This window comes from Calliopsis andreniformis, chromosome 3, assembly GCF_051401765.1.
Source record: "Calliopsis andreniformis isolate RMS-2024a chromosome 3, iyCalAndr_principal, whole genome shotgun sequence".
NCBI classification, from domain to species: Eukaryota; Metazoa; Arthropoda; class Insecta; order Hymenoptera; family Andrenidae; genus Calliopsis; species Calliopsis andreniformis.
This window is the reverse complement of record NC_135064.1, coordinates 18,385,831-18,407,533: the sequence shown is the minus strand read 5'-3', so window position 1 is coordinate 18,407,533 and position 21,703 is coordinate 18,385,831. Positions and strand designations below refer to the sequence as shown.

At 34.9% G+C, this 21,703-nt stretch overlaps 4 protein-coding genes across 4 annotated transcripts; all 4 read left to right on the top strand.

Moving 5' to 3' along the window:
* The first annotated feature begins 520 nt into the window (after positions 1–520).
* On the top strand, positions 521–2,774 carry LOC143189006 (farnesol dehydrogenase-like). Its single transcript, XM_076393595.1, has 5 exons — positions 521–826; positions 1,619–1,745; positions 2,020–2,152; positions 2,388–2,534; positions 2,627–2,774. Exons 1-5 carry the CDS (start codon positions 532–534, stop codon positions 2,681–2,683), a joined length of 759 nt encoding a protein of 252 aa, XP_076249710.1. The 5' UTR covers positions 521–531; the 3' UTR covers positions 2,684–2,774.
* A 775-nt stretch (positions 2,775–3,549) lies between these two features.
* On the top strand, positions 3,550–5,789 carry LOC143189008 (farnesol dehydrogenase-like). The gene is made up of 5 exons (XM_076393596.1): positions 3,550–3,908; positions 4,834–4,960; positions 5,046–5,178; positions 5,379–5,525; positions 5,611–5,789. The coding sequence occupies exons 1-5, from the start codon at positions 3,617–3,619 to the stop codon at positions 5,665–5,667; spliced, it is 756 nt and encodes a 251-aa protein (XP_076249711.1). The 5' UTR covers positions 3,550–3,616; the 3' UTR covers positions 5,668–5,789.
* Positions 5,790–5,914: 125 nt separating this feature from the next.
* On the top strand, positions 5,915–9,835 carry LOC143189005 (farnesol dehydrogenase-like). The gene is made up of 5 exons (XM_076393594.1): positions 5,915–7,235; positions 8,689–8,815; positions 9,013–9,145; positions 9,234–9,380; positions 9,463–9,835. The coding sequence occupies exons 1-5, from the start codon at positions 6,857–6,859 to the stop codon at positions 9,508–9,510; spliced, it is 834 nt and encodes a 277-aa protein (XP_076249709.1). The 5' UTR covers positions 5,915–6,856; the 3' UTR covers positions 9,511–9,835.
* Positions 9,836–18,630: 8,795 nt separating this feature from the next.
* On the top strand, positions 18,631–21,540 carry LOC143177514 (arylsulfatase B). The gene is given in 8 exon segments (XM_076375464.1): positions 18,631–18,745; positions 19,034–19,264; positions 19,353–19,508; positions 19,595–19,859; positions 20,036–20,193; positions 20,267–20,426; positions 20,473–20,918; positions 21,027–21,540. Coding segments are annotated over 8 exon segments (2,004 nt in total). The 5' UTR covers positions 18,631–18,661; the 3' UTR covers positions 21,531–21,540.
* The last annotated feature ends 163 nt before the right edge of the window (positions 21,541–21,703 follow it).

The following is a 21,703-nucleotide window of genomic DNA, read 5'->3' as shown; positions in this document are numbered from 1 at the left end:
TATGTTAACTTTGTATTTCAATATTGGTATATATTTATTTGTAACATTATTAACTATTTTTGTAACATTTACAATGACATTACAAAATATATAAGAATTCTTATAAGAAATAAGGCTCCTCGGAATTCTTACTCTACCATTAGAGTTGATTCAATAAATTTTCATTTCTAAAGTCATAGCAATCACCACCAGATTTCTAAGAAGATGCATCCACCACCAGAGAGTACAACAATGACGATTTGTTTTCTAGAGTCAAAGTTCTTTTTCACGATAAATATTTTATTTCTATCGAGGAACATTACTAAATCACAAGAAAAAGTTAACCTCATCGCGTATCTCGTAAATTTAATTCCACAAGGACGAAAATAAATGATAGTATTATGCCTAGTATACTTGAGTTACTGAATCAATTATGACCAAACATTGCATTGGACGGTAATTGGTGACGTCCCTCTACGTAGTTAACTATGCGTTATATAAAATAGTGCAGTAGCTGCTCGCTGAACAGTTTGTCCGCAACTATTGCGAACGATGAATCGTTTATCTGGAAAAGTGGCAATTGTGACGGGCGCGAGCGTAGGGATCGGCGCAGCGATTTCAAAATCCCTCGTGAAACATGGTGTTAAAGTCGTTGGTCTTGCGAGGAGGTTGGACAAGCTTCAAGAACTGTCCGCGGCACTTGGCAAGGATAAATTCTATGCTGTTCAGTGTGACCTTGGGAAAGAGGAAGACATCCTGTCGGCGTTCAAATGGGTCGAAAAGGTACTAGGTGGAGCTGATATTCTCATAAACAACGCTGGAGTCGCTACGAGCATGCCAATTATTGGTAAAGGATTTTCTGTTCTTTTAGTAATCACGTGCCTCTCGAGATTTTTCAAGTAGGATCTCTTTGAAATTAGTGCACCTCGGTAGCACCTCGGCCACAGTTCAAGCTTTGTTTTGTTTCGATCGATGTTTTAGCATGCAATGAAGTTGTTGCGATTATTGTTATGATTTATTGTCATTGTATTGAATAACGGGGACCCTGAACGAAAAAGGTGAGAATAATTGAATCGATGAGATGAAGATCGACACAAGTTCAAAATTAGCTATGTTTAACCCTTATTGGACGTCAGATTCTCAGACCTGAGTTGTGTAATGTCACGTGGGAGGTGACGTACGTTCGATAAGAGTTCAATAATCTCGAAACTATTTGTAAAATACATAAAACTACGTTTTGGAATCAAGTATTTTAAAATGTGGTTTTTGGACTTCTACTGTTATTTAGCTTATCGATTTAGTTGAGACTCGGTTAATAGAGGTTCTACTGCATTTTTATGTAACGTGCTTAAGCGAGACTATTGCGTTTCTATTGTGAAAATAATTGATAGTAGGATACAAGACATTCACACAAATATTAAAAAGTTTAACTACTGTACTGTGACTCCTGATCATATTAGCTAAGAGTTCATTCCTTTTTTATATAGTCTTGAACTAAATAGTTAAAATAGTTTAGTGAATTTTTTAAATTTACGTTAATATGTGAGGTGCTAATCTGTCATTTACCTTGAATATACCTTACCTCTGGACCTTGAATCTGTGTATAAATGATTGTAAATGTTTTTGTTTTTAATTACAGACTCGCCTACCTCAGAATACTATAAATTGATAAACATCAACGTGGTAGCTACAGCAATTTGTGCAAGAGAATTTGCACAGTCTATCAAGAAACGCAATGCATGCGGACACATAATAAATATTAACAGGTAAATCGTTAAATAAATCTCTTGTTACAGTATCCATATAATTATAGCAAAAGATTATATAATATAGAAATATATACAATTATAACAAAAAAGAATTACAAAAATAAGTTACCAATGACACAATCACTTGTAGACATTTGTATTAATTAATATGTATTGACTTTGTCTATATTACGTGCTGAAATTTATAGAAGTCTTCAATACGTGTAATTTAAGGTCAATGTAAAAATCTTGATATATTTGCTTATATAAACATTTTATTCATGATTTATAGCATAGCTGGACATTTTGCGGAAGCACTCACGATTCCACTGGGCTTGTACACTGCCACCAAATATGGTCAAAGAGCTTTGGGCACAGAACTTCGGCATGAATTTATCGCAAGCAAGCTAAAGATAAAACTTACGGTAATAACATCCTATTCATTTCGCAAAATGTTAACTACTTAATATTTCTTAGTGCTAGAAAGTAGGCATTTCTGTTCCACGAATTGATCAAAAAGATAAATAATATCTATTAGCTTTAAGAACGAATTGAAATATTTAAAAACCTGAAATTTAAAAAATTTTGAAATATTTCATAAATGCAACTCCAACGTTAATCAAATCGTACGGCGTTAATAATGCTTTTGATTTCCAACAGAATATTAGTCCTGGAGCTGTGTTAACAGACATGATTCGAGATGTTTTGAATGATGAGAGCGGAAAAAAGATATTCCCCCAAGTACTAAAAGATGAGGATGTCGCAACTGCCGTAATTTACGCGTTGGAAACACCAGAAGGAGTAGAGGTAATACAACAAATCTATCACGTTAAACAAGAACAAAACTTTCTTAGAATATTTTAAAGAAATTGATTCTATGTATTTCAATATTTTTTTAGATTCATGAGATAACAATTATGGCAGAAAATACAGCAATCTCTATCACGAATAGTTAATACACATTACGGTGAATTAGGTTATACTTGACACTTAAAATATCGTACCTACATTGTCCAAAAATAGAAATAAAACAATAAAAATAATCGATATCTTGTACAATAATTTTTTCACATTATTATAAACATAGAAATACCTGATCAATAAAAAAACCTACTAAGACACAGAAATAATAATTAATTAAAGAAATTACTTCGATCTCACTTTTAATTTAATAACAATTATCGATTTCCATATCATTCTTTCACAAAAAACGAATATATTACTTATGTTAGGGATAAAACTAATTACTTCATAGAAAGTACTAACACCGTCTTACTTCAACCCTAAGGAAAATTCCAACTAAGGAATTAATTTATTAGGAACTAAGGAAATAATTTCCAATTAAGGAAAAACGTTATCCTCAACGTCACAAGAATCATTCTCACCCAATTACGATAAGAGCAAAGGTGTGATTCACCCAACGAAATTTATCGACACATCTGATAAAACTTTCCTCCTTGCCTCGTGTCTCTTTTACTAAATACTGTCTACTGTTAATTAATGGAAAACCCTCTGAATTCAAATGCTAACATGAGAAGTATATCGATATCTTTACAACAACAAAGATACTTTCCAAAGCGATTACAGTAATCCGAGTGTGCGATAACATGAGATACACATCGCACAAGATAATCGCTGTAATCAGTTTAACACCTCAACATTGACTAGTATCTAGCTAGAGATCCCTGTTGCAATATGCTGGGAGAAAAGTAGAAGAGTAGGGGTACCGCAGGCAATATAGTCAAATGGTAGACGATGCCCCCACTCTTCTACTTTTTCATGACATATCTCAGTACTGTTCAAGTTACGAAGATACCTCTTACAAATGTGATATATAACGACTCACGAATCGCACACTGAGAGCAGTTTCTAAGACGACAACGTAAACGATGGATCGTTGGGCTGGAAAAGTAGCAATCATAACGGGTGCCAGCTCAGGAATCGGAGCAGCAATTGCTAAAACCCTTGTGAACCATGGTGTTAACGTTGTGGGTCTCGCAAGGAGACTAGATAGGCTTCAAGAATTAGCCACGACACTCGGGAAGAATAAATTCTACCCTGTTCAATGTGACATACAGAAAGAGGAAGAAATTCTGTCGGCATTTAAGAGGACCGAGGAGTTAGGTGGTGCTGATATTCTAGTTAATAATGCTGGAATTTTTGGACGATCACTGATCATCGGTAAAGGATTTTTTGCTCTTCTAATATTTGTACGAGTTTTGTCATCTTTGAACCAGATCTAAAACTCCTCTTTACTATTCTGCTTAAACCTAACTGAAATTATTCAAATATGTTATACAGAAATGAATTTTCCTTGCCAATATTGCAAATAAATTCCAAATATTTGGATTTGATGATTATTTATTCTGGAAAATAGTCGACAGCTTCAGTAGTAGCATAAGATTTAAATTAATAGTAGTCGGATATTCAATTGTTTAAATTTTCAAACATCCAACAGGAAAGTTTGGTTGTACTCTGTTATTAATATTTTCTTAACATTCGCGTATATGACATCATCATAAGATAGCTTCAAGCCAACTCATTCTTTATAATTTGAGTAAAGTCGATGATAATTAACATAGCTGCAAATTGCACATAATAGCGAACGAAGTAGCAAGTTATTTGCATTATTTACATTATTAGTTAAAATGAATATTTCAATGAATGCAAAGGCGAAATAACTATTTCTTTATTAAATGACCGATTTTTTACTTCGATAGTGGTTTGAATTAATGGCCTTATAATTAATATTTATTTTCAAATTGTTTCACGTTGTTTTAAATTATCTGATCAATTTCATTGCGAAAAGAAAAATAATAAATAGAATTTTCCAGCCATTAAATACATAAACTTAGGTAAACACATGTATCAGAAGTGGAGTTAAGGCCACGAGATATAACGTAATCGCTCTCAACTCTTCTGTAATTTCTATTAACTTCAATGACTTCTATTGACTTTTATCGCTCTTATGACTTTTAACTCTTATTGCAATTTCTATTGACTTCAACATCACGATACATGAGCGAAGAACGAGATATAAAAAAGTGAACGAGACATTTTATTATACAAAATAAACACTGCCTCAAATACTATGATGATATTACAGAATCACCCACCTCTGACTACCGTAGAATTATAGACACCAACTTGATCGCTCCAGCAATCTGTGCAAGAGAATTTACAAAATCTATCAAGAAACGTAATGTACCAGGACACATCATAAATATTAACAGGTAACTCTCATTAAATTCACGAATCAAGCTGCACAATAATTTCGAAAAAGATGGGGGTAGATGTAAATGGAGATTCAATTCACAGTATAGCTGGACTTTATGCGGAAGCAATCACGATGCCAATTAGTATGTACTCTCCAAGCAAGTATGGACTACGAGCTTTGGGTACAGAGCTTCGCCATGAATTCATCAAGACGAAACTGAAGATCAAAGTCACAGTAAGTCACTATTTTAATATATTCAAATGTTCATTTGCCTCATTTCTAATAGTAAACTATTATACTCGTGTGTATAGTAAAAGGAATAAGTACAAATTTGGAAAATAGTGATGAGCTTATAGCAAACATATAATTGACCAAAATGTATTAAATTTCTCAAATCACCGAATATTATTATGATAATGTTTGCTTCTAAACAGAACATCAGCCCTGGTGTAGTAAATACTGAAATGATTCAAGAATTTGTTAATGACGACCCAAATATATCATCAAATTGGCCGATGTTGAAAGATCAAGATATCGCAGATGCAGCAATTTACGCGTTAGGAACACCAGAAGGTGCTGAGGTACTATGATAAAATAATATAAATTACAAGTACTTGCGTGAATACTTTAAGAAGTTAATGCCATGAATTTTAATATTTCTTTTAGATTCTGGAGGTAACAGTGATGGCACAATCTGCATCCATAGCGACCACTGACCGTTAAGTATTCTATATGCTTTGCCAATACGTGGATATTTGAAATTAATCATAGATACGTATTATAATTCAAACATACATTGTGAAAAACGAATAAAAGAATATATACCTATCGTTCGTACAAAATGATATAGTTCTCCACTTCTGATCAAGGATGCATGAATTATATCAATCATTGAATTTGTTACTATTAGTGACTATCATTGTATAGCAATAACTTTCAATTTTAATAAACGAGGTATACTTTCTAAAACAAGATATTCGTAAGCTTAGAAATAATTTGCAGACAATTCCGCTAATCGTAAGTCATCGATATCGCTTTCATAGACAGTACTTTCCATGTTATATATCTTACGCATAAATATAATTGCTTCATATAAAATACTAACACCATGTACTTCAGCGTTACCGAAAATAATTATCATCAAAATTACAAAAATCGTTGTCATGCTATCATGATAATGATTAATCTACATCTGATAGTATATAATAATATGTACTGAAGAATGTACGTCCATACTTCTTAACTGAACTATCATTTACGAGTTATCAGCCAGACATAATAATAACTTCAAACTGTATGTAAACTCGCCTCTTTTACTGATATGTGCATCTAACTACTTCGTACACATAATGCATTTTTAATTTTAAAATAGCTTATAAGATTATAGTAAATATTATGAATAATTGCGTACACAAAGAATTGAATATTTGAGTACTTGTGAATTTTAAGGGTTGAATTTTTGAATTTTTTAAATTTTTGAGTATATGTAATGGATGCATCCAGTACAACCATCGCTCAATGAGCGGCTCAATAAACGCTACATATATCTCAAACAATTTTGGTCGCTGCGATACTCTCTCTCTCTTAGACGGGAGCCACTGAATAAGAGAAAGAGAGAGTGTATGTATCAGTGCAGCAAGAATTATTTGAGGTATGTACACATATCGCTCATTGAGCATCTCTCTGTGGTAAGACTGGATACACTCAATGACTGAACTAACACGTAACAATAAAATCGATGTGACATGTGTGTCTACAGCGAAGAAATGCTAAACTATATCAGAAAGAAGCAAACGAGAAATATAAATGTATTTACATACAAATATATACAATGAATATATAAACAATATTAAAGTGCTATTAAGTTATCAACTGAACGTGACACACGTGTAACTGCGATTGGTAGCCAGCGATGGCAGAAAGCGAGACAGTCCTTACTATAAAGCTATGGAGAGATCACGTCGGGGGAACAGTTCGAAGAACGATACCGCGAACGATGGAGCGTTGGGCTGGCAAAGTAGCGATCGTGACGGGCGCCAGCACTGGGATCGGTGCAGCGACTTCTAAAGCTCTTGTGAATCACGCTGTGAAGGTTGTCGGTCTAGCGAGGCGAAAAGACAAGCTTGAAGAATTGGTCGCGGTACTTGGCAAAAATCATTTTTATCCCTTCGAATGCGACGTCAAGAAGGAAGAGAACATCTTGAAAGCCTTCAAATGGATCGAAAGCGAGCTGGGCGGCGCGGATATTCTTATAAACAACGCGGGAGTCAGCACTAGGTCCCCTATTATCGGTAAAATTTGTTTCCCTAATTTCCCTAACAAATCTTGTTCTTTTCAGTGTATCTGAGAAGTGTATCATTTGAGGAATAATATTAGAACTTGTCAGAATTGAATATTATTTAACCCTTGTTTAAGATACTAATACTAATTCGTACACATTTTTCTTTATTCAAATATTTCATTTGAATATCAAGTATAGAACATGATACAGATAATCAGAGTTATCAGTCTGATGTTAGAGTATTACAATACCTATTTATCTAACATAATTATTTGCCCGTATTTTTTTGCAATGAAATATTACATCCAGATAAAAATATTCATCATACTTGTATTATTGGAATAAAAATTCATTCACTTGAGGCGAATAAAGTATTTCACCCATTCCACGTCGTCTCAGGAAAATCTCCACGTTCTACAACCATTACAATAGACAATGAAAATCATGTGTTGGAAGTATTATTATGCTTTGCCAGCGATGTAATCAAAGCCTACTGGCAACAACGTTGGTCAGATTCAGATCAGACACTTTGTCTGAACGATGTCACTCTTTCTGGAGTTTAATGTACTTCCAAATTATACAGTCGAATACTGAGTATTCTATTTCCAGAGCATTCTAAGTTTCAAAAGATAGTTCGACAGATTTCAGAAAGACTTGCTCAAAACCTACCTCCAAAGAATAAATAATTCAAGAGTACAATCATTCCTTGGTTCGCATAAATGTATATTAGTAATTACATTATCTCAGTTAAAATAAATAGATAAAGGTTTATCATTCAGCACACCCTTCATTTACTGCATCTTTTTTATCTTTTATCGCAATTTGTAATGGCAATATTAATATTGTGTTTATATGATTATTTACATAAGAGTTAATCATAACGTTGTTGTAGGATTATAAGATCTAATAGCACAAAGAACATAGCTGCTGGAAAAAATCATACGAAAGAACCCTAAAAGAATGAAATATCTGAAATTCGCCTGATTTAGTGGATGGTACAGTTGCAATGAACCTGTTTTGTACCGGTCAGTGACCGCAAATAACCTTCATCCCTGCAGAACAGTTTGTAGAATACTTCTTCAGCAGAATTGTAAAAGTGTGAATTTACAGAGACTAAATTTATCACTTATTTTGCGATGTAAATGAAAGTAACAAAAATAACTAAGTTCAACCTTTTCTGGCTTTTTATTTAGACGTTTGTTATAATTGCTGACATTTATCATCTGTTAACTTTTTAAAAAGGGAAAAAAGAAATATCTCCTCCTAGAACCGTCTCCTTTTAAAAATCTTATTGCAGTAGGTATATCAAATTCGCATTAAAGTCAGACACCACATGAATAAAAAAAGATAGATAACACGTTTAAAAATACGCGGACAGTATTGAAATTCCAAAACGTATGAACTTAATAGTGAAAAGGACTTCCCTCGTAAGAAGGTATAATATAAATAAATGTTGCTTGCAGAAACGCCAACTGAAAAATACCGTGATGTGATAGACGTCAACCTCATAGCTCCAGCAATATTTGCACGAGAATTTACACAATCTATCAAGAAACGTAACGCAAAGGGGCATATAATTAATATTAACAGGTAATAATTTAAATTCATAAGCAACATACAAGAAAAGAGATTCCAAATTCTGAAACGGAGAATTTCCAAACTTCAAAAGCTGGAACATTCCCTTAAACACTATTCCATGTGAGAAAACTAGAAAATATACTCTCCCTGGATTAGAGATATCGAGTAGATCCAATTAAGTTATACTAATCCAAGCTTATTATTTACAGCGTAGCAGGACACTTCGCTGAGGCCATACACAAACCCTTTGGAATGTACACAGCTAGTAAATATGGTCTGCGAGCTTTGACCACGGAAATCCGTCATGAAATAATCCTAGCTAAGCTGAACATAAAAGTCTCCGTAAGTTTTTAATTCCCTAAAGCAGTAACTTGAAGCATACAATTAAAAATTGTCAAATCCCGCGGCGTTACATTTTGTTTCTCGACAGAGCATCAGTCCTGGACCAGTGCTAACAGACATGTTAATGAACCTAGTTGAAGTCAGTAAAGAGGTTCTTGAGAAACTACCAATGTTAAGAGATCAAAATATCGCCGATGCAGTGATTACTACGCTAAAAACGCCAGAGAATGTTGAGGTAAGTGTGAGCACAAATGTTGAATTTAGAATTTACCACACAATAAATGTAAAAAATGAAACTTTGTGAACTTTCATTTCAGATCCAAGAGATAGTGATTATGCCGCAAAAAATGGCAATAGGCCTTTAGGCATTAGGCAATAGGCAACAGGCTACGCTATTGTCCTATGAAATGATTTTACATTGTATGTTATCATTGAACATTAAATCAAGAATGTATAATTTATACGGTTCCATTTATTATACGCTTCTGTAGCTTTAATTTTATGAGACAACATCCTCCCTTTTTCTTCGAGACACTCCATGGATTCACGTCTATCATGTTCTACGCTTTAATATATTCACAAAGATCTACGAAGGAAACCAGGACGACTAGCATTTTAAAAGATCATTGGACCGTTCTATAACTCTTCTACCAACGAACATATAATTAGCATTAAAATAACATGATTCCATCCCAGTTTTATTATAACTTTTGATCAGAGTTCCTACCAATTTAAATTCACGAAACTTTCCCAGTAACTTCTCGTCGCTTCTCTTTTTACTTTTTAGGAATATTCTTTTCAATTTTATCGATTCTTTTTTACGACAACATGCACCACGTTTGAGGTTTATATCAACTTGCATGCTTATAACGAATACTTTTTTCATTTCTCTATTCCTACTCTGACTCTGGCTTCTAAAAGTTCCTATTCTTTCCTAAATCCTATTTTAACATAATAATAGACGATTAAGTGATCTAGACGCTATCAGATGCCACGTGTATCAATTCGAATTCGTTCCATTCGCGAACAGAACGAGCCTGAAAGGAGCACTGAACCGACACTGTTGTCGACACACTCCGCTAGCTATGTATGTATGTAACACGGAAATCAGGGAAAAACGCTCGTTAAATTTTTGCACTGTTTCGGCGGACATATTGTGCGAACTTTACGTTGGATGTTATTTTAACCAAAAGGCTTCTAAGAGTCTCTGACCGCGTCCGTAAAATTGTCGCTAACGAAGAGGCCATTGAGTGTTCTGCCCCAGTCCCTTTGATACATCTAAACCAAAGGAATTCTTCTGTTAGGAGCATCGAGACAACGCTGCTTGCGACTACTCGTAAAAGTCGCATGAACAGCACGTAAAAAATAATGGTCACCGTTTTTATGGACCAAATAGTACGTTCACTTGATAGGGAAGTGCCCAAGGAAGTGGCGAGAGACATTCTGACCATGAAATGATAGATTCAATTTTCTTTTTTGTCTGAGTTACGATACTACTCAAATTATTATAGGTACTTATCGGACTGGAAGTATTCGAATAATTTAATATTGTATGAATATTTTAGTATTATGAATTAATACTGAATATTCGAGTGTGTTAATATTATTATTTGAAAAGAAATTAAACATGTAGATTGAACAAAAATTTACTAACAGAAAATAGATTTTTAGTATCATTTGAATAGTAAATAATTTACGAGTTGGCTATTTAGAAAGATTATGATAAGACACTCTATACAGTAAATGGAAATGCTACAATTAGAAGATTTAAATCTATTCATATCCTTTCAGCTATGAAATGATGGAATTATGAAAGGAGACGTTTTATAGTCGAACCATGTGTCACGTGAAACTGTCACAGATGTTGAATTTCGAGGCTCGTAAACGAGGGATCACGTACTGTAGGAGTAGGAATCTATCGCGACGATTAACGCTTCCGATTGATAATTTGGAAACACTTGGAGAGACTTGCTCCTCGTAAAACACTGGTATTTTTGTTTTATGTATTCATTCGATTTTTGAACTGTAGCTTCGACGGTGAGCAATTGTAGCGATTTTCTGAGAGAAATCGGATTTATTAATAATTCGTTAAGACTGAAACTATTTATTGAATTGACTTTTACATTATGTTAGAACGTTACGATAATTCACATATTATTTAAAAATTTGAAAATCTAAAAATGTGAATATTTGAAAATTCGACAATTCGAAAACTTGAAGGTTGGAAATTTTTAAAATTTGAAAATTTAAATATTTAAAAATTTGAAAATTTGAATATTTTAATATTTAAAAATTTGAATATTTGAAAATTCGAAAATTTCAAAATTTCAAAATTTCAAAATTTGAATATTTGAAAATTCGAAAACTCGAAAATTTGAATATTTGAAAATTTCATAATTTGAATATTTGAAAATATAAAAATTTCAAAATTGCGGTTTTTAAGCACCTTCATAATGAGTAATCACAGTACTGCACCACTGTGGCGTAAATAACTACATAGTCAAGGTATTTTAAATCCATAAGTCACCTAACATTGAAATGTCCTATATTCTATAATTTTAAACTCTTTCCTTAAAGCTAGTTGCGTTTACGTAACAAATTACTCTGATGTTTTTGGTAACAATTGAGATCCCAATAATCTGTCTGTTTTTCGATCATGGAATGTAGAAAGTGAAAGGTAATCAAAGAACGTTTGAAAAAACTGACAACAGCCTACGCCTACTGGAGAAAGACACGTCTATACGATATACATATTGTTCGAACAGCTGAATTATTTTTAACATAAACATAGTCAGTGCTAACATCACATACACACAGGGTTCTCATACAAAACTAAAGAATACTACTTTCCATGAGACTTCTCGTAAAAAAACAACTAATACTGTTCGCGTCGAAAAAGATGTCTCGCGAAATGGGTAAGGCGAAATGCTTCCCACATGACTTCTCGCGAACACTAGCTAATCGAACTTCAAAATCGATTTTCTCGTAAAAGAAGCCTCGGATGTGAAAATGTCAAATTACAGAAACTGTAACAGATTATGTAGATTCTATATAATCAATCCTTGACCGCCGTTTGAGTAGTTTTACTATCAGGCATGAAATCTGATGATGTTTAACAAAATTGGTCAAACAGTAACAGTGTGTCGACTTTCCAGCTATTCCGCCTTGGATTCGATTGTTTCCCTTCCAGCAGAGTCAATCATGGCTCAATTGCAAAAACTCGAGGTTACCACGATCGAGCCCGCCTAAATGCAGCCAAGGAATCTGTAGTCTCCATTGGACTAGTGAATAGGAGAGTGTCTAAGATTGCGTCCCGAGGTGAGACTGCACTCATATCTCTCAATATTATCGCGTATCCTCGATTCAATCATAATCCCAACAATTAAGGTCAATCTCTAAATTGTTATGCATTTTTCTCAACGTTATTATCTACAACTAGTACCTCGAATCATTTATATTTAACGTTCTCGTCAGATTGCAGAGTTACTGTGCATACAGATGCAGGCGTATTGAAAAGTAAACTGTGATCGTCTTGTGATAAAGTGTTATCGAACAAGTAGGTACTGATTCTAGTATATTATTTAAAATAATTCAAAAATTACTGTATATAGTAATTACTGTATATGTAATAATTCAAAATTAATATATCAATCAAAATACGATATTTATAAAAATCCTGATTCAATCTACATATAAATCCTTAGGCGCAAATGTGAAATTCAGAAAATGGGAAACATGGCGGAAGAATACACATGAAAAAATGTAACTCGATGATGGCTTTCAAATACGCTTGGCATAGATTCAATAACGAAATATCGTGAATTTTTCATACAAAGTCGTAGGCAACACAACTTTTCAGTCGATATACTTTCAAACGTTAATCTCTCATTCAAATAGAGAATATGCACATTGAAACAATAGTTCAAAAGACAGAAATACGATAAACAATTAGTTAATTAGTACTCACCCAATACACAGTCGCTGCAAACCTGTAGATTCCCTCCACAGTACACAATGACACGATTTTCGTCCCCAAAGTAACACATCCTTTCACTATTCTAAAAAAAAAAGAAGCAAATCTTATCGTCACGAATCTCTACATAGCTACACCGCTGTAAAGTAAAACGACATAAGCCCTTCGCTGATGGGTTAAGCTTCAAAACTGCGGACGCCACTATCTCGAAAACAGAAATACGTGACTTACGTCGTTTTGCCTTCAGGTCGCAGAGATAACGTCAATATTTTGGTCGTTGACTGCCTGCTCTTTTTATATTGAACTGCAATACACAGCGTATACTGATCTAATACGTTAACGTCTAACGATTATCGAAACAGACTCGTCTATCGAACGCGATCTATCGCGCTTGGTGGAAATAATCGATTATCATGTAACAGCGATGCTGGCTATGTTTATACAGCTCGATTTTTTTCATTTCGCTCGCGGTGATTCAGTCGCTGCCAGACAGACTCTACAACTTTATTCATATAATGAAATGCGCTTGTTAAAATGGAACAAAAAATACAGCAGGCCGAACAATAACGCTTTCAGCGAAAACGTTAATTTTCAATGGCTGCTGCATTCGAAATGAATTGCTGTCAAATAAATCCATTGTATTTTCACTTTTCAATCTTAAGACGCTTAACCTACCTTTCGAAATATTCTACAATGGATAAATAGATGAATATACACTACTGTCCAAGAGTACTTGGGAGCTTCCTGGAACCTGATTAAAACATTCATGTTTTTATTTTAATAAAAGTCTTCTTAAATGAATTATTAAACTTGAGAAACTTAATAACTAACAGATCGTGGTAATATAATATATATTTATGTATAACCTAGAACAGCTTTAAAGATATGACTGTTTTAATCAAGTTCCAGCAAGTGTCCAAATACTTACTTATGGATAATAGTACACCTCGCTGGCATAACCTCATTTTTATACATCCGAATTCGAGCGGTCTGTACATATTCGACGTAACACTGCAGTTGCAGTTCATTGCACGATTGTGCGCGATGAATGTCAGCAAAAATCGAGAGAGGATGCAAGCAGAGCTGCTCATAAACGAAAATGTGAGAATCACGTGTGAAAGAAGCGTATAGCAGTGTAGCTGTTTAATAAAAAGCCTGGAATGCTTGTCGCGTGAATGTACACTTTATTACAGTAATTGGGGTTGCACACAACTTTTGCACGCACTACTTACTGGTTACTGTAGAATTTCGTTACCACTCACGTAGGGCAATTACGACACGACTGTGTTTCTCTAAGTACGTGTTTCCGCCCTCTTGGAAGGGGTGTTAAGCATTAACAATACCCACAACTCGAGAAACGTTAAACTCGATTTACTTCCTTTCTATAAAATATTCTACCAAAATAATGGCTACTGCTGTATTACACTGGTGGCGAAAATCATAGTACAATTAAGCAGGGGATGATTCTACTTGAAAGAATAACAAAAATATTTGATATGACATTTTCTCATACAAGGTTTTGCTTTCGAGAAAATTGATTTTGAAATTAGATTGACTTGTGTTCGTGAGAAGTCTCGTGAAAAACACTGTCCCTTACCCGTTCCACGAGACATCTTCCGAGACGCGAACAGTGCCCAAACGATTGTGTACGACGTACAACTTGAGTATCGTCCATTCGTAGTTAATTAATCGTCTATTAAGTTAGTCGTAGTTAATTAAATTTTAAAATCGATTTTCTCAAAAACGAAGTCTTGGATGAGAGAATGTCATATTAAATTTATTCTTATTTTTTCACGTAAAATCATGTTTTGTGATACTATGATCTCTGCTGCACGCTGTATTTATAATTTATCTATACATAGAAATTTCTGTCTGAATTCAACTTATAACCAAGAACCAGATGTCGAAATTCTAGATTTTGCTTTTAAATAAAAATACATTCAAGTACATACCTGGAAAATCATTTGGAAGTAACGATAGTTTCAATTCGATTATTAGATTGGTGTGACTAAAAATATTCTGAGTCTCTCATTCGTTCGAAAAATTTTACTGAAGCATTTCAAATACTAATACTTTACTTTCGCTTATTTCAAGCCCTATCTAATTCATTATTAATTATAAGATAATACACTCATGCAGTCACTCCACGAATACGAACATGAACTATTGCTTCAATTTCGTCACAAAACGAAAGGCCAACTTAAATCTTATTCGAACTTTAATTCCTACCATAATAAGCGCTATGGTCGCTTTCTACAGTCCGTTGATAACGCTGCAAGTGACATGGAAATGGTAATGAGGCTTCAAAGCCTCAGACAAGCAGAGCCACAAAAATACGTTTCATATAAAATCTATTCACACATCTAACATTCAATAATGAAACTCCTTACCCATAAAAAACTGTTTTTCTCGAACTATCTGTCAGCTTTTTATACACTTTTATATCTTGTTTAATAATTTCTGTTAACGACATACTTCATATTAATCGCGTCTCTACTCTCCTGCTAATAGCGTGTTTATATAAAAACTGTTAGTAACGAACAAATTTTTTTTTTAGTGTCATTTAAAGCGTACCTGTCTGAACGGGTAACTCGGCGACTAATTACTAATTAAGAAAGTCATTAACCAGAATACCATCTACGATGATCCGTCTGCTAATCAGCATACGGTTTTTCTAGCACCATAACCGCGTAATGAGAAAGCCACGTTTTCGTGCAACGTTTTTATACGTCTAATGCACTGCACGAGCCACACTGCGATTAACTGCTATACAGGAAGACTTCGTAATTTTAAAAAAAGAGAAGAGAAATTTTCTTCTCCGTTATGTTTCTCACCGAACCTCGACTGTTTCGAACGCTGAGGTTATTAAGACGAGACAGTAGACAACCTGTACCCGTATATTATCAATACTGTTTTTTAATTTCTTTAGGCACACTTTCTGGGGGAAATTATTGAAAATAAAACAGTCAAATTTTTACTCAGAGAATGACAACGTAAAAATTAATTGTTTGAGTCCATTTGTCTACCGTCACATCTTAAACCGTTTTTCTACCAAACTGCAAAATCTTAACGTCACTCTAGTGACGTTAGTGGCGCCCACTTTATGAAACATTGTTACAAATAATCAACCAGTGTGCAAGAAATAATAATTGTAAAATAAAAAGTGTAAAACTTTGCATTGAGAAACTGGACTTTATGAAAATCCTATATGTATCGGGACTTTTAAAAAGAACATACAATCTGTTTCGTATTCAAAGGATATACAGAAATGGCAGAAACAAATACGTACGTATTTTAAGAGAAATACCCCAGCCACAGTACAGAACAGATGCCTGTCGATAACATAAAGATCGAAGACATTCTTTGAACACGTAACAGCAAAAACTTTTGATTTACTCGTTCAACGCGTAAATCAATATAATATGTAGACATAATATTTCGAGTGAATACTAAATAGTCCTTTATATAATTATAGGCATTTACCAAAAAGCGTATTAGGCGCAAGCAGGGGCCTCCAGCTCCAACCATACCAATGTTATGTTATTTTCATTTTATTAAAATAAGTTGTTATGGAAATGTGGATAGTTACTTCCAATGAGCTTAAAAAAAAATTGTATCAATATGACTAACTGAAAGAGACTTGTTTTAAGTTTCATAATAATCCCTTGAAATGCGTCTCTGCACTCCGTTTTTCTATCTGTCCCAGAAACAGAAAACAGTTACATAATTAAGTTTTTCACATTTTTCCCGTCAAGAAGCTTCAATGAAAAGTCTGCCATCACAGAATAATAGAATATCGCGTTCCGAACAGTGGGAAGGGGGTGGGACAATGGCAACGATCGAATTAACGGCAATTAGCGAGGTGATTTTCCAGCCATTTCGTTTATGACAGTCCTGACATTACCTCTATTGGAAATTTAATTGCGCGCAAAGCCATTGGCCAGTGTACAAAATTTTATTTACGTTGGCGTCTAATTATTCAAATCGTATTTGGCCAACTGCCGTTCCGCGTAATAATGTGAATTATATTAACGAAGGGTAGAAATTTTCGCGAAATTACAATTTGATCTCAAAACTATGCATTAAACATAGCGGTTCCTCCACCTTCCTTTTTGGTCGCCAATGGGAAAGTAAATGCACGACTGGGCGAATATTTGAAATCGAAATTTCTACGTAATATTTCACTGCCTAATTTGAATACGAAGGTACATAAATCTGTTTATGTGATAAATCTTGAACGCAGCAAAGTTTCTCCACTGATTGAAATTTTTGCTCGCGTGTATCTATTAGATCGTATGAAGCAATTACCATTGCCGTTACTTTCCTTTTTTTTTGGTTCTTTAGAGAACACTTTCGTGATAAAACTGTGCGTTAATGACCTTTTATGCGTGCAACGTAGTTTTTCCTCAGATCATTTCCTTTAAATTAACCGCTCTGTTTATAATCAATTTCCCAGTAATTATATACTCTTCGACTGAACGCTTTAGGAATCTTGGAGATACCTATCAAACCTTGTTAGTATCCTCAATATTTAGATTTTCTCGAAGCTACTATTGCACGAAGTACGCGAAGCTTGTTCAAGAGATGTGCAACTAATTGCCGCAGCACTTAATCAGAAAATGTAAAAGCTTGAAAAACAGATTATAACTGTTCCATTTCCTCATAAAATAAATTTAAATTAAAAAGTCATTTTAAACTCATGATCCTTCTAGAAATAATAAATTGTTTTTAAATTTCCACTATATGTGGCAAAGAAATCATAGAAAAATTATCAGAAAGTCTATGCACTATTACCAAGTGACAACAGTATGCATTTAAAAATTGAAATGCACATAAACTTACATTCTGACACTCGATCTCCCTTCGGTACCTAATATCAAGGGGCCTTCTTATCAGACGCATCGATTTCGTCAGGAAAACCAGGCAGCGCGTCGAAGGAGCTGATATCGTTGAAAATTTTCGCGCTCTGCTCCTTATTCCTCCCCAGAGGAGCGTTTTCGTTATGCTCTAAATCTTCGCTTTGCTCCTCGCCTCCCCCCAGGCGGAAAAACCAAAGTGATAATAAAGCAGGACATCTCCAGTTTACCAGTCAGTTGGTTGCAAAAGGGGAACTGAACAGGTAGTCCCTCTCGCCCGAAAAGGGCGATGAGAGGAAAGAAATGGAAAACTTTTCGCGATTGACATGGCTCATGGCGGTAGCCCTTCTTCATTGCCAACGTAATAATTCTTATTTAAAAATAATGTTACTGTTGGGCGAAATAATCGTCCTTAACTACGTCTGAAAATTTATTTTTTAATAATTGCAACATTGTGCATACAGTGGAAGTGAAGCTAATTTCTACGAAGGACATTGAATACCTACACTTTTTGTTTCTGTTTTTGCAGAAAGTTCCGAAATGAATACATCATTGTTAACACACATATTCGTCCTGCTGTTCCTTTCGGAATTTTTGGTAATAAAAGTGGCGGCGTTCTTCTTCTCATCACTGAAACTGAAGAAAACAGCGGAGTCCCAAGAGTCTACCAAGTTCAGGAAGGATCATATGGACTTCAGAGACGATCTACGTGGTTCTTATCAGCGGAACAAGAAGAAGCCTCATATTATTATGATTCTTGCTGATGATATGGTGAGCGAATATCCTATATGTTTAATTGGTGTTTGCAAACCATCGTCAACATGGTGTTAACAAGGCGAAGTTTCAAGTTAACTATAATTATACATAGTATTTGGAGTTTGAGACAAATCTCTACTTAAATTGCACTTCTCCAATTATGTTTATGAAAATAGGAATTTGCATGAACATCCGCAGTCTAATTATAACAATCAGACAACGTAACAAATTTGCGTGACTAGCCCTGATAGCAATGCGAGAAATGAGCACAACGAAGCAAAATAATAATTAAATTATGCACAGGGGTGGAACGACGTTAGCTTCCATGGATCCGATCAAATCCTTACGCCGAACATCGACGCCCTTGCGTATAATGGTATTATCTTGAATAATCATTACGTGCCCGCGTTGTGCACGCCAAGCAGATCGGCTCTGATGACGGGGAAGAATCCAATTCATCTTGGCATGCAACACTCGGTTCTTTTCCCAGCTGAACCGCGAGGGCTTCCGTTGAACGAGAAACTCTTGCCTGAAGTAGGTTTTCCAACAGCTACCACTTTTGTATTACATTTCTATTAATCAACTAATAAAGATAATGAAGGCAAATATATACTGATTACAGTATTTAAAAGAAGCAGGCTACAAGACACACGCCGTAGGCAAATGGCACCTGGGATATTTCAGAAAAGAATATACTCCAACGTATCGCGGATTTGATACCCATTTTGGGTACTGGAATGGTCTTCAAGATTATTACACGCATATTACTCAAGAACCGGTAAATAGGCATTGCTTGCTTTCTGAATACTAACTCTTTCACTGTGTAAAGACGAATAGGTTTGATCTTGAAGAGGTCTTTATTAGGATCCTCAATTCAGCGACTTTAGAGGCTTCGATATGAGGCGAAATCTCACAGTCGCTTGGGACACTATAGGGAAGTATTCGACGGACCTTTTCACAGCCGAAGCGATACGGTTAATCAAAGAACACGACACGAACGAATCGATGTTTCTGTATCTAGCTCATCTGGCTCCTCATAAAGGGAATCAGAATCAGATTTTACGCGCGCCTGACGAAGAAATCGCAAAGTTCGCCTATATTATTGATCCTGGAAGAAGGATTCAAGCTGGTAAATACTGTACCACTCAGATAGACAATATTTTACATTTCAAGAAACTACAATGTTTTAAAGTAACTTAGTATTGTTGCGTTTGGTCCAAAACTTTTTGCCAGGGATGGTATATACATTTTTAAAACACTTTACAATGTAAGAAAAATAAGGAACTGAAACTCACCGATTTGCAGCCGTTGTTTCGAAGTTGGATCAAAGCGTGGGCGAAGTGATGGACGCTTTAAGGAACCGTGGAATGCTAGACAATAGTATAGTGCTCTTCATGAGTGACAATGGTGCACCGACCGAAGGCATACTGAGCAATCAGGGCAGCAATTATCCTCTCCGAGGCGTAAATTCTTCTTAAGTACTTTACAAAAGCTGCAGGTACAAATGTTGAAGCTAAGGTTTCCATAATTTAACAGATGAAAGACAGTCCATGGGAAGGAGGAATTAGGGGAGTAGCGGCTATCTGGAGTCCTTTGATCAAGACGTCAAAAAGGGTCTCGAATCAAATGATGTTCGTGTCTGATTGGCTTCCTACGCTATTATCTGCAGCAGGTTTGTTAGAAATTAATTAGCAATGTAAATATTTTGAAACTTATGATTAAAGAAAGTTATTTCATAGGAGTGGATACGAGGAAACTTCAAAATATTGATGGATTCGATCTCTGGCCAGCTTTAGTATCAGACAAGATTAGTTCTAGATCAGAGATAGTGATCAATATCGATGACCTTAGTAATTACGCTGCTATCAGGCGAGGTGATTTTAAATACGTTATCGGTCAGACAGATACCGGAAGTGCTTGGGTTGGCGCAAGTGGACACCCCAGTGAGGGTATTTCTCCTGAATACGATCTTAAGAAAGTGTTGCACAGCAAAACTGGCGTTGCTATTTCCGGCGTTATCACCGCCAGACAAGCGATGGAACTGAATGAAAGAAGGAAGAGGAATGTGAGAAACGTCGACGATACTGTTTTAAAAAAAAATTTCCAGGAGGAGATACTCACGACTGACAAGGCCTTGGAGTTACGACAAAAGGCACAAATAAAATGTAATATCAACACAGAAGACAAGGTTTGTAAAAGTAAAACTAAAATAATTATAAGACAGTATAATGCTTCCTGAAGTTTATGGTGAGATACACAATAAGAAACTAATTTTTTTCTTATACGTAATTTACAGGTTCCTTGTGACCCAATGAGAACTCCTTGCCTTTTTAATATAGCAAAAGATCCTTGTGAAATGGTAAATCTCGCTGAAAAGAGACCCGTGATTTTAGCCATATTAGAAGGGGTCCTAATGAAGTATAGAATAACTGTCATACCTCCTGGAAATTTGGATGGAGATCCTAGAGCAAACCCATCGCTTTGGAATAACACTTGGACCAGTTGGGACGAACCTAATCCATTAGCGCTGAGCTACACAAACGTGGATGAGGTTCAACCATATTCTGGTCCAGCAGTCGCGGTGATGTCTATTATTTTTGGTCTTTTCATAGTTGGAGTAATGACGTTATTCGCTTTGAAATGTGGAAAATCTGTTCCAAATGACAGGGAAAATTATGATTATGGCGGTGATTACGCAATGACCACATGTACTGCGAATACTAATGAAGAATTATTGTCCATGTCTAGACCTGTAGATATTAAACAAAATAGTACACCTAAACAGGAAGAAATAAAGTGATGTTTTCGTCAGAGATGCACGAGGTGTGGACCTCAATTAGTCACAGTAAAAATCTATTATATCAGTCAAAAGTTAACATAGAGGCTCTAATATACATATGTGTATTTTTCTATACAACTAATAGTGAAACCATTTCAATGAGTATACTTATTAGAAATATTAGTTTTATTTAG

Coding starts and splice junctions, on each gene's coding strand:
- LOC143189006 (XM_076393595.1), top strand. CDS start 532: ATGAATCGTTTATCTGGAAAAGTGGCAATTGTGACGGGCGCGAGCGTA. Junction 827..1,618: donor TACGAGCATGCCAATTATTG/GTAAAGGATTTT, acceptor TTTTAATTACAG/ACTCGCCTACCTCAGAATAC. Junction 1,746..2,019: donor CACATAATAAATATTAACAG/GTAAATCGTTAA, acceptor CATGATTTATAG/CATAGCTGGACATTTTGCGG.
- LOC143189008 (XM_076393596.1), top strand. CDS start 3,617: ATGGATCGTTGGGCTGGAAAAGTAGCAATCATAACGGGTGCCAGCTCA. Junction 3,909..4,833: donor TGGACGATCACTGATCATCG/GTAAAGGATTTT, acceptor ATGATATTACAG/AATCACCCACCTCTGACTAC. Junction 5,526..5,610: donor GAACACCAGAAGGTGCTGAG/GTACTATGATAA, acceptor TATTTCTTTTAG/ATTCTGGAGGTAACAGTGAT.
- LOC143189005 (XM_076393594.1), top strand. CDS start 6,857: ATGGCAGAAAGCGAGACAGTCCTTACTATAAAGCTATGGAGAGATCAC. Junction 8,816..9,012: donor CATATAATTAATATTAACAG/GTAATAATTTAA, acceptor TATTATTTACAG/CGTAGCAGGACACTTCGCTG. Junction 9,146..9,233: donor AGCTGAACATAAAAGTCTCC/GTAAGTTTTTAA, acceptor GTTTCTCGACAG/AGCATCAGTCCTGGACCAGT.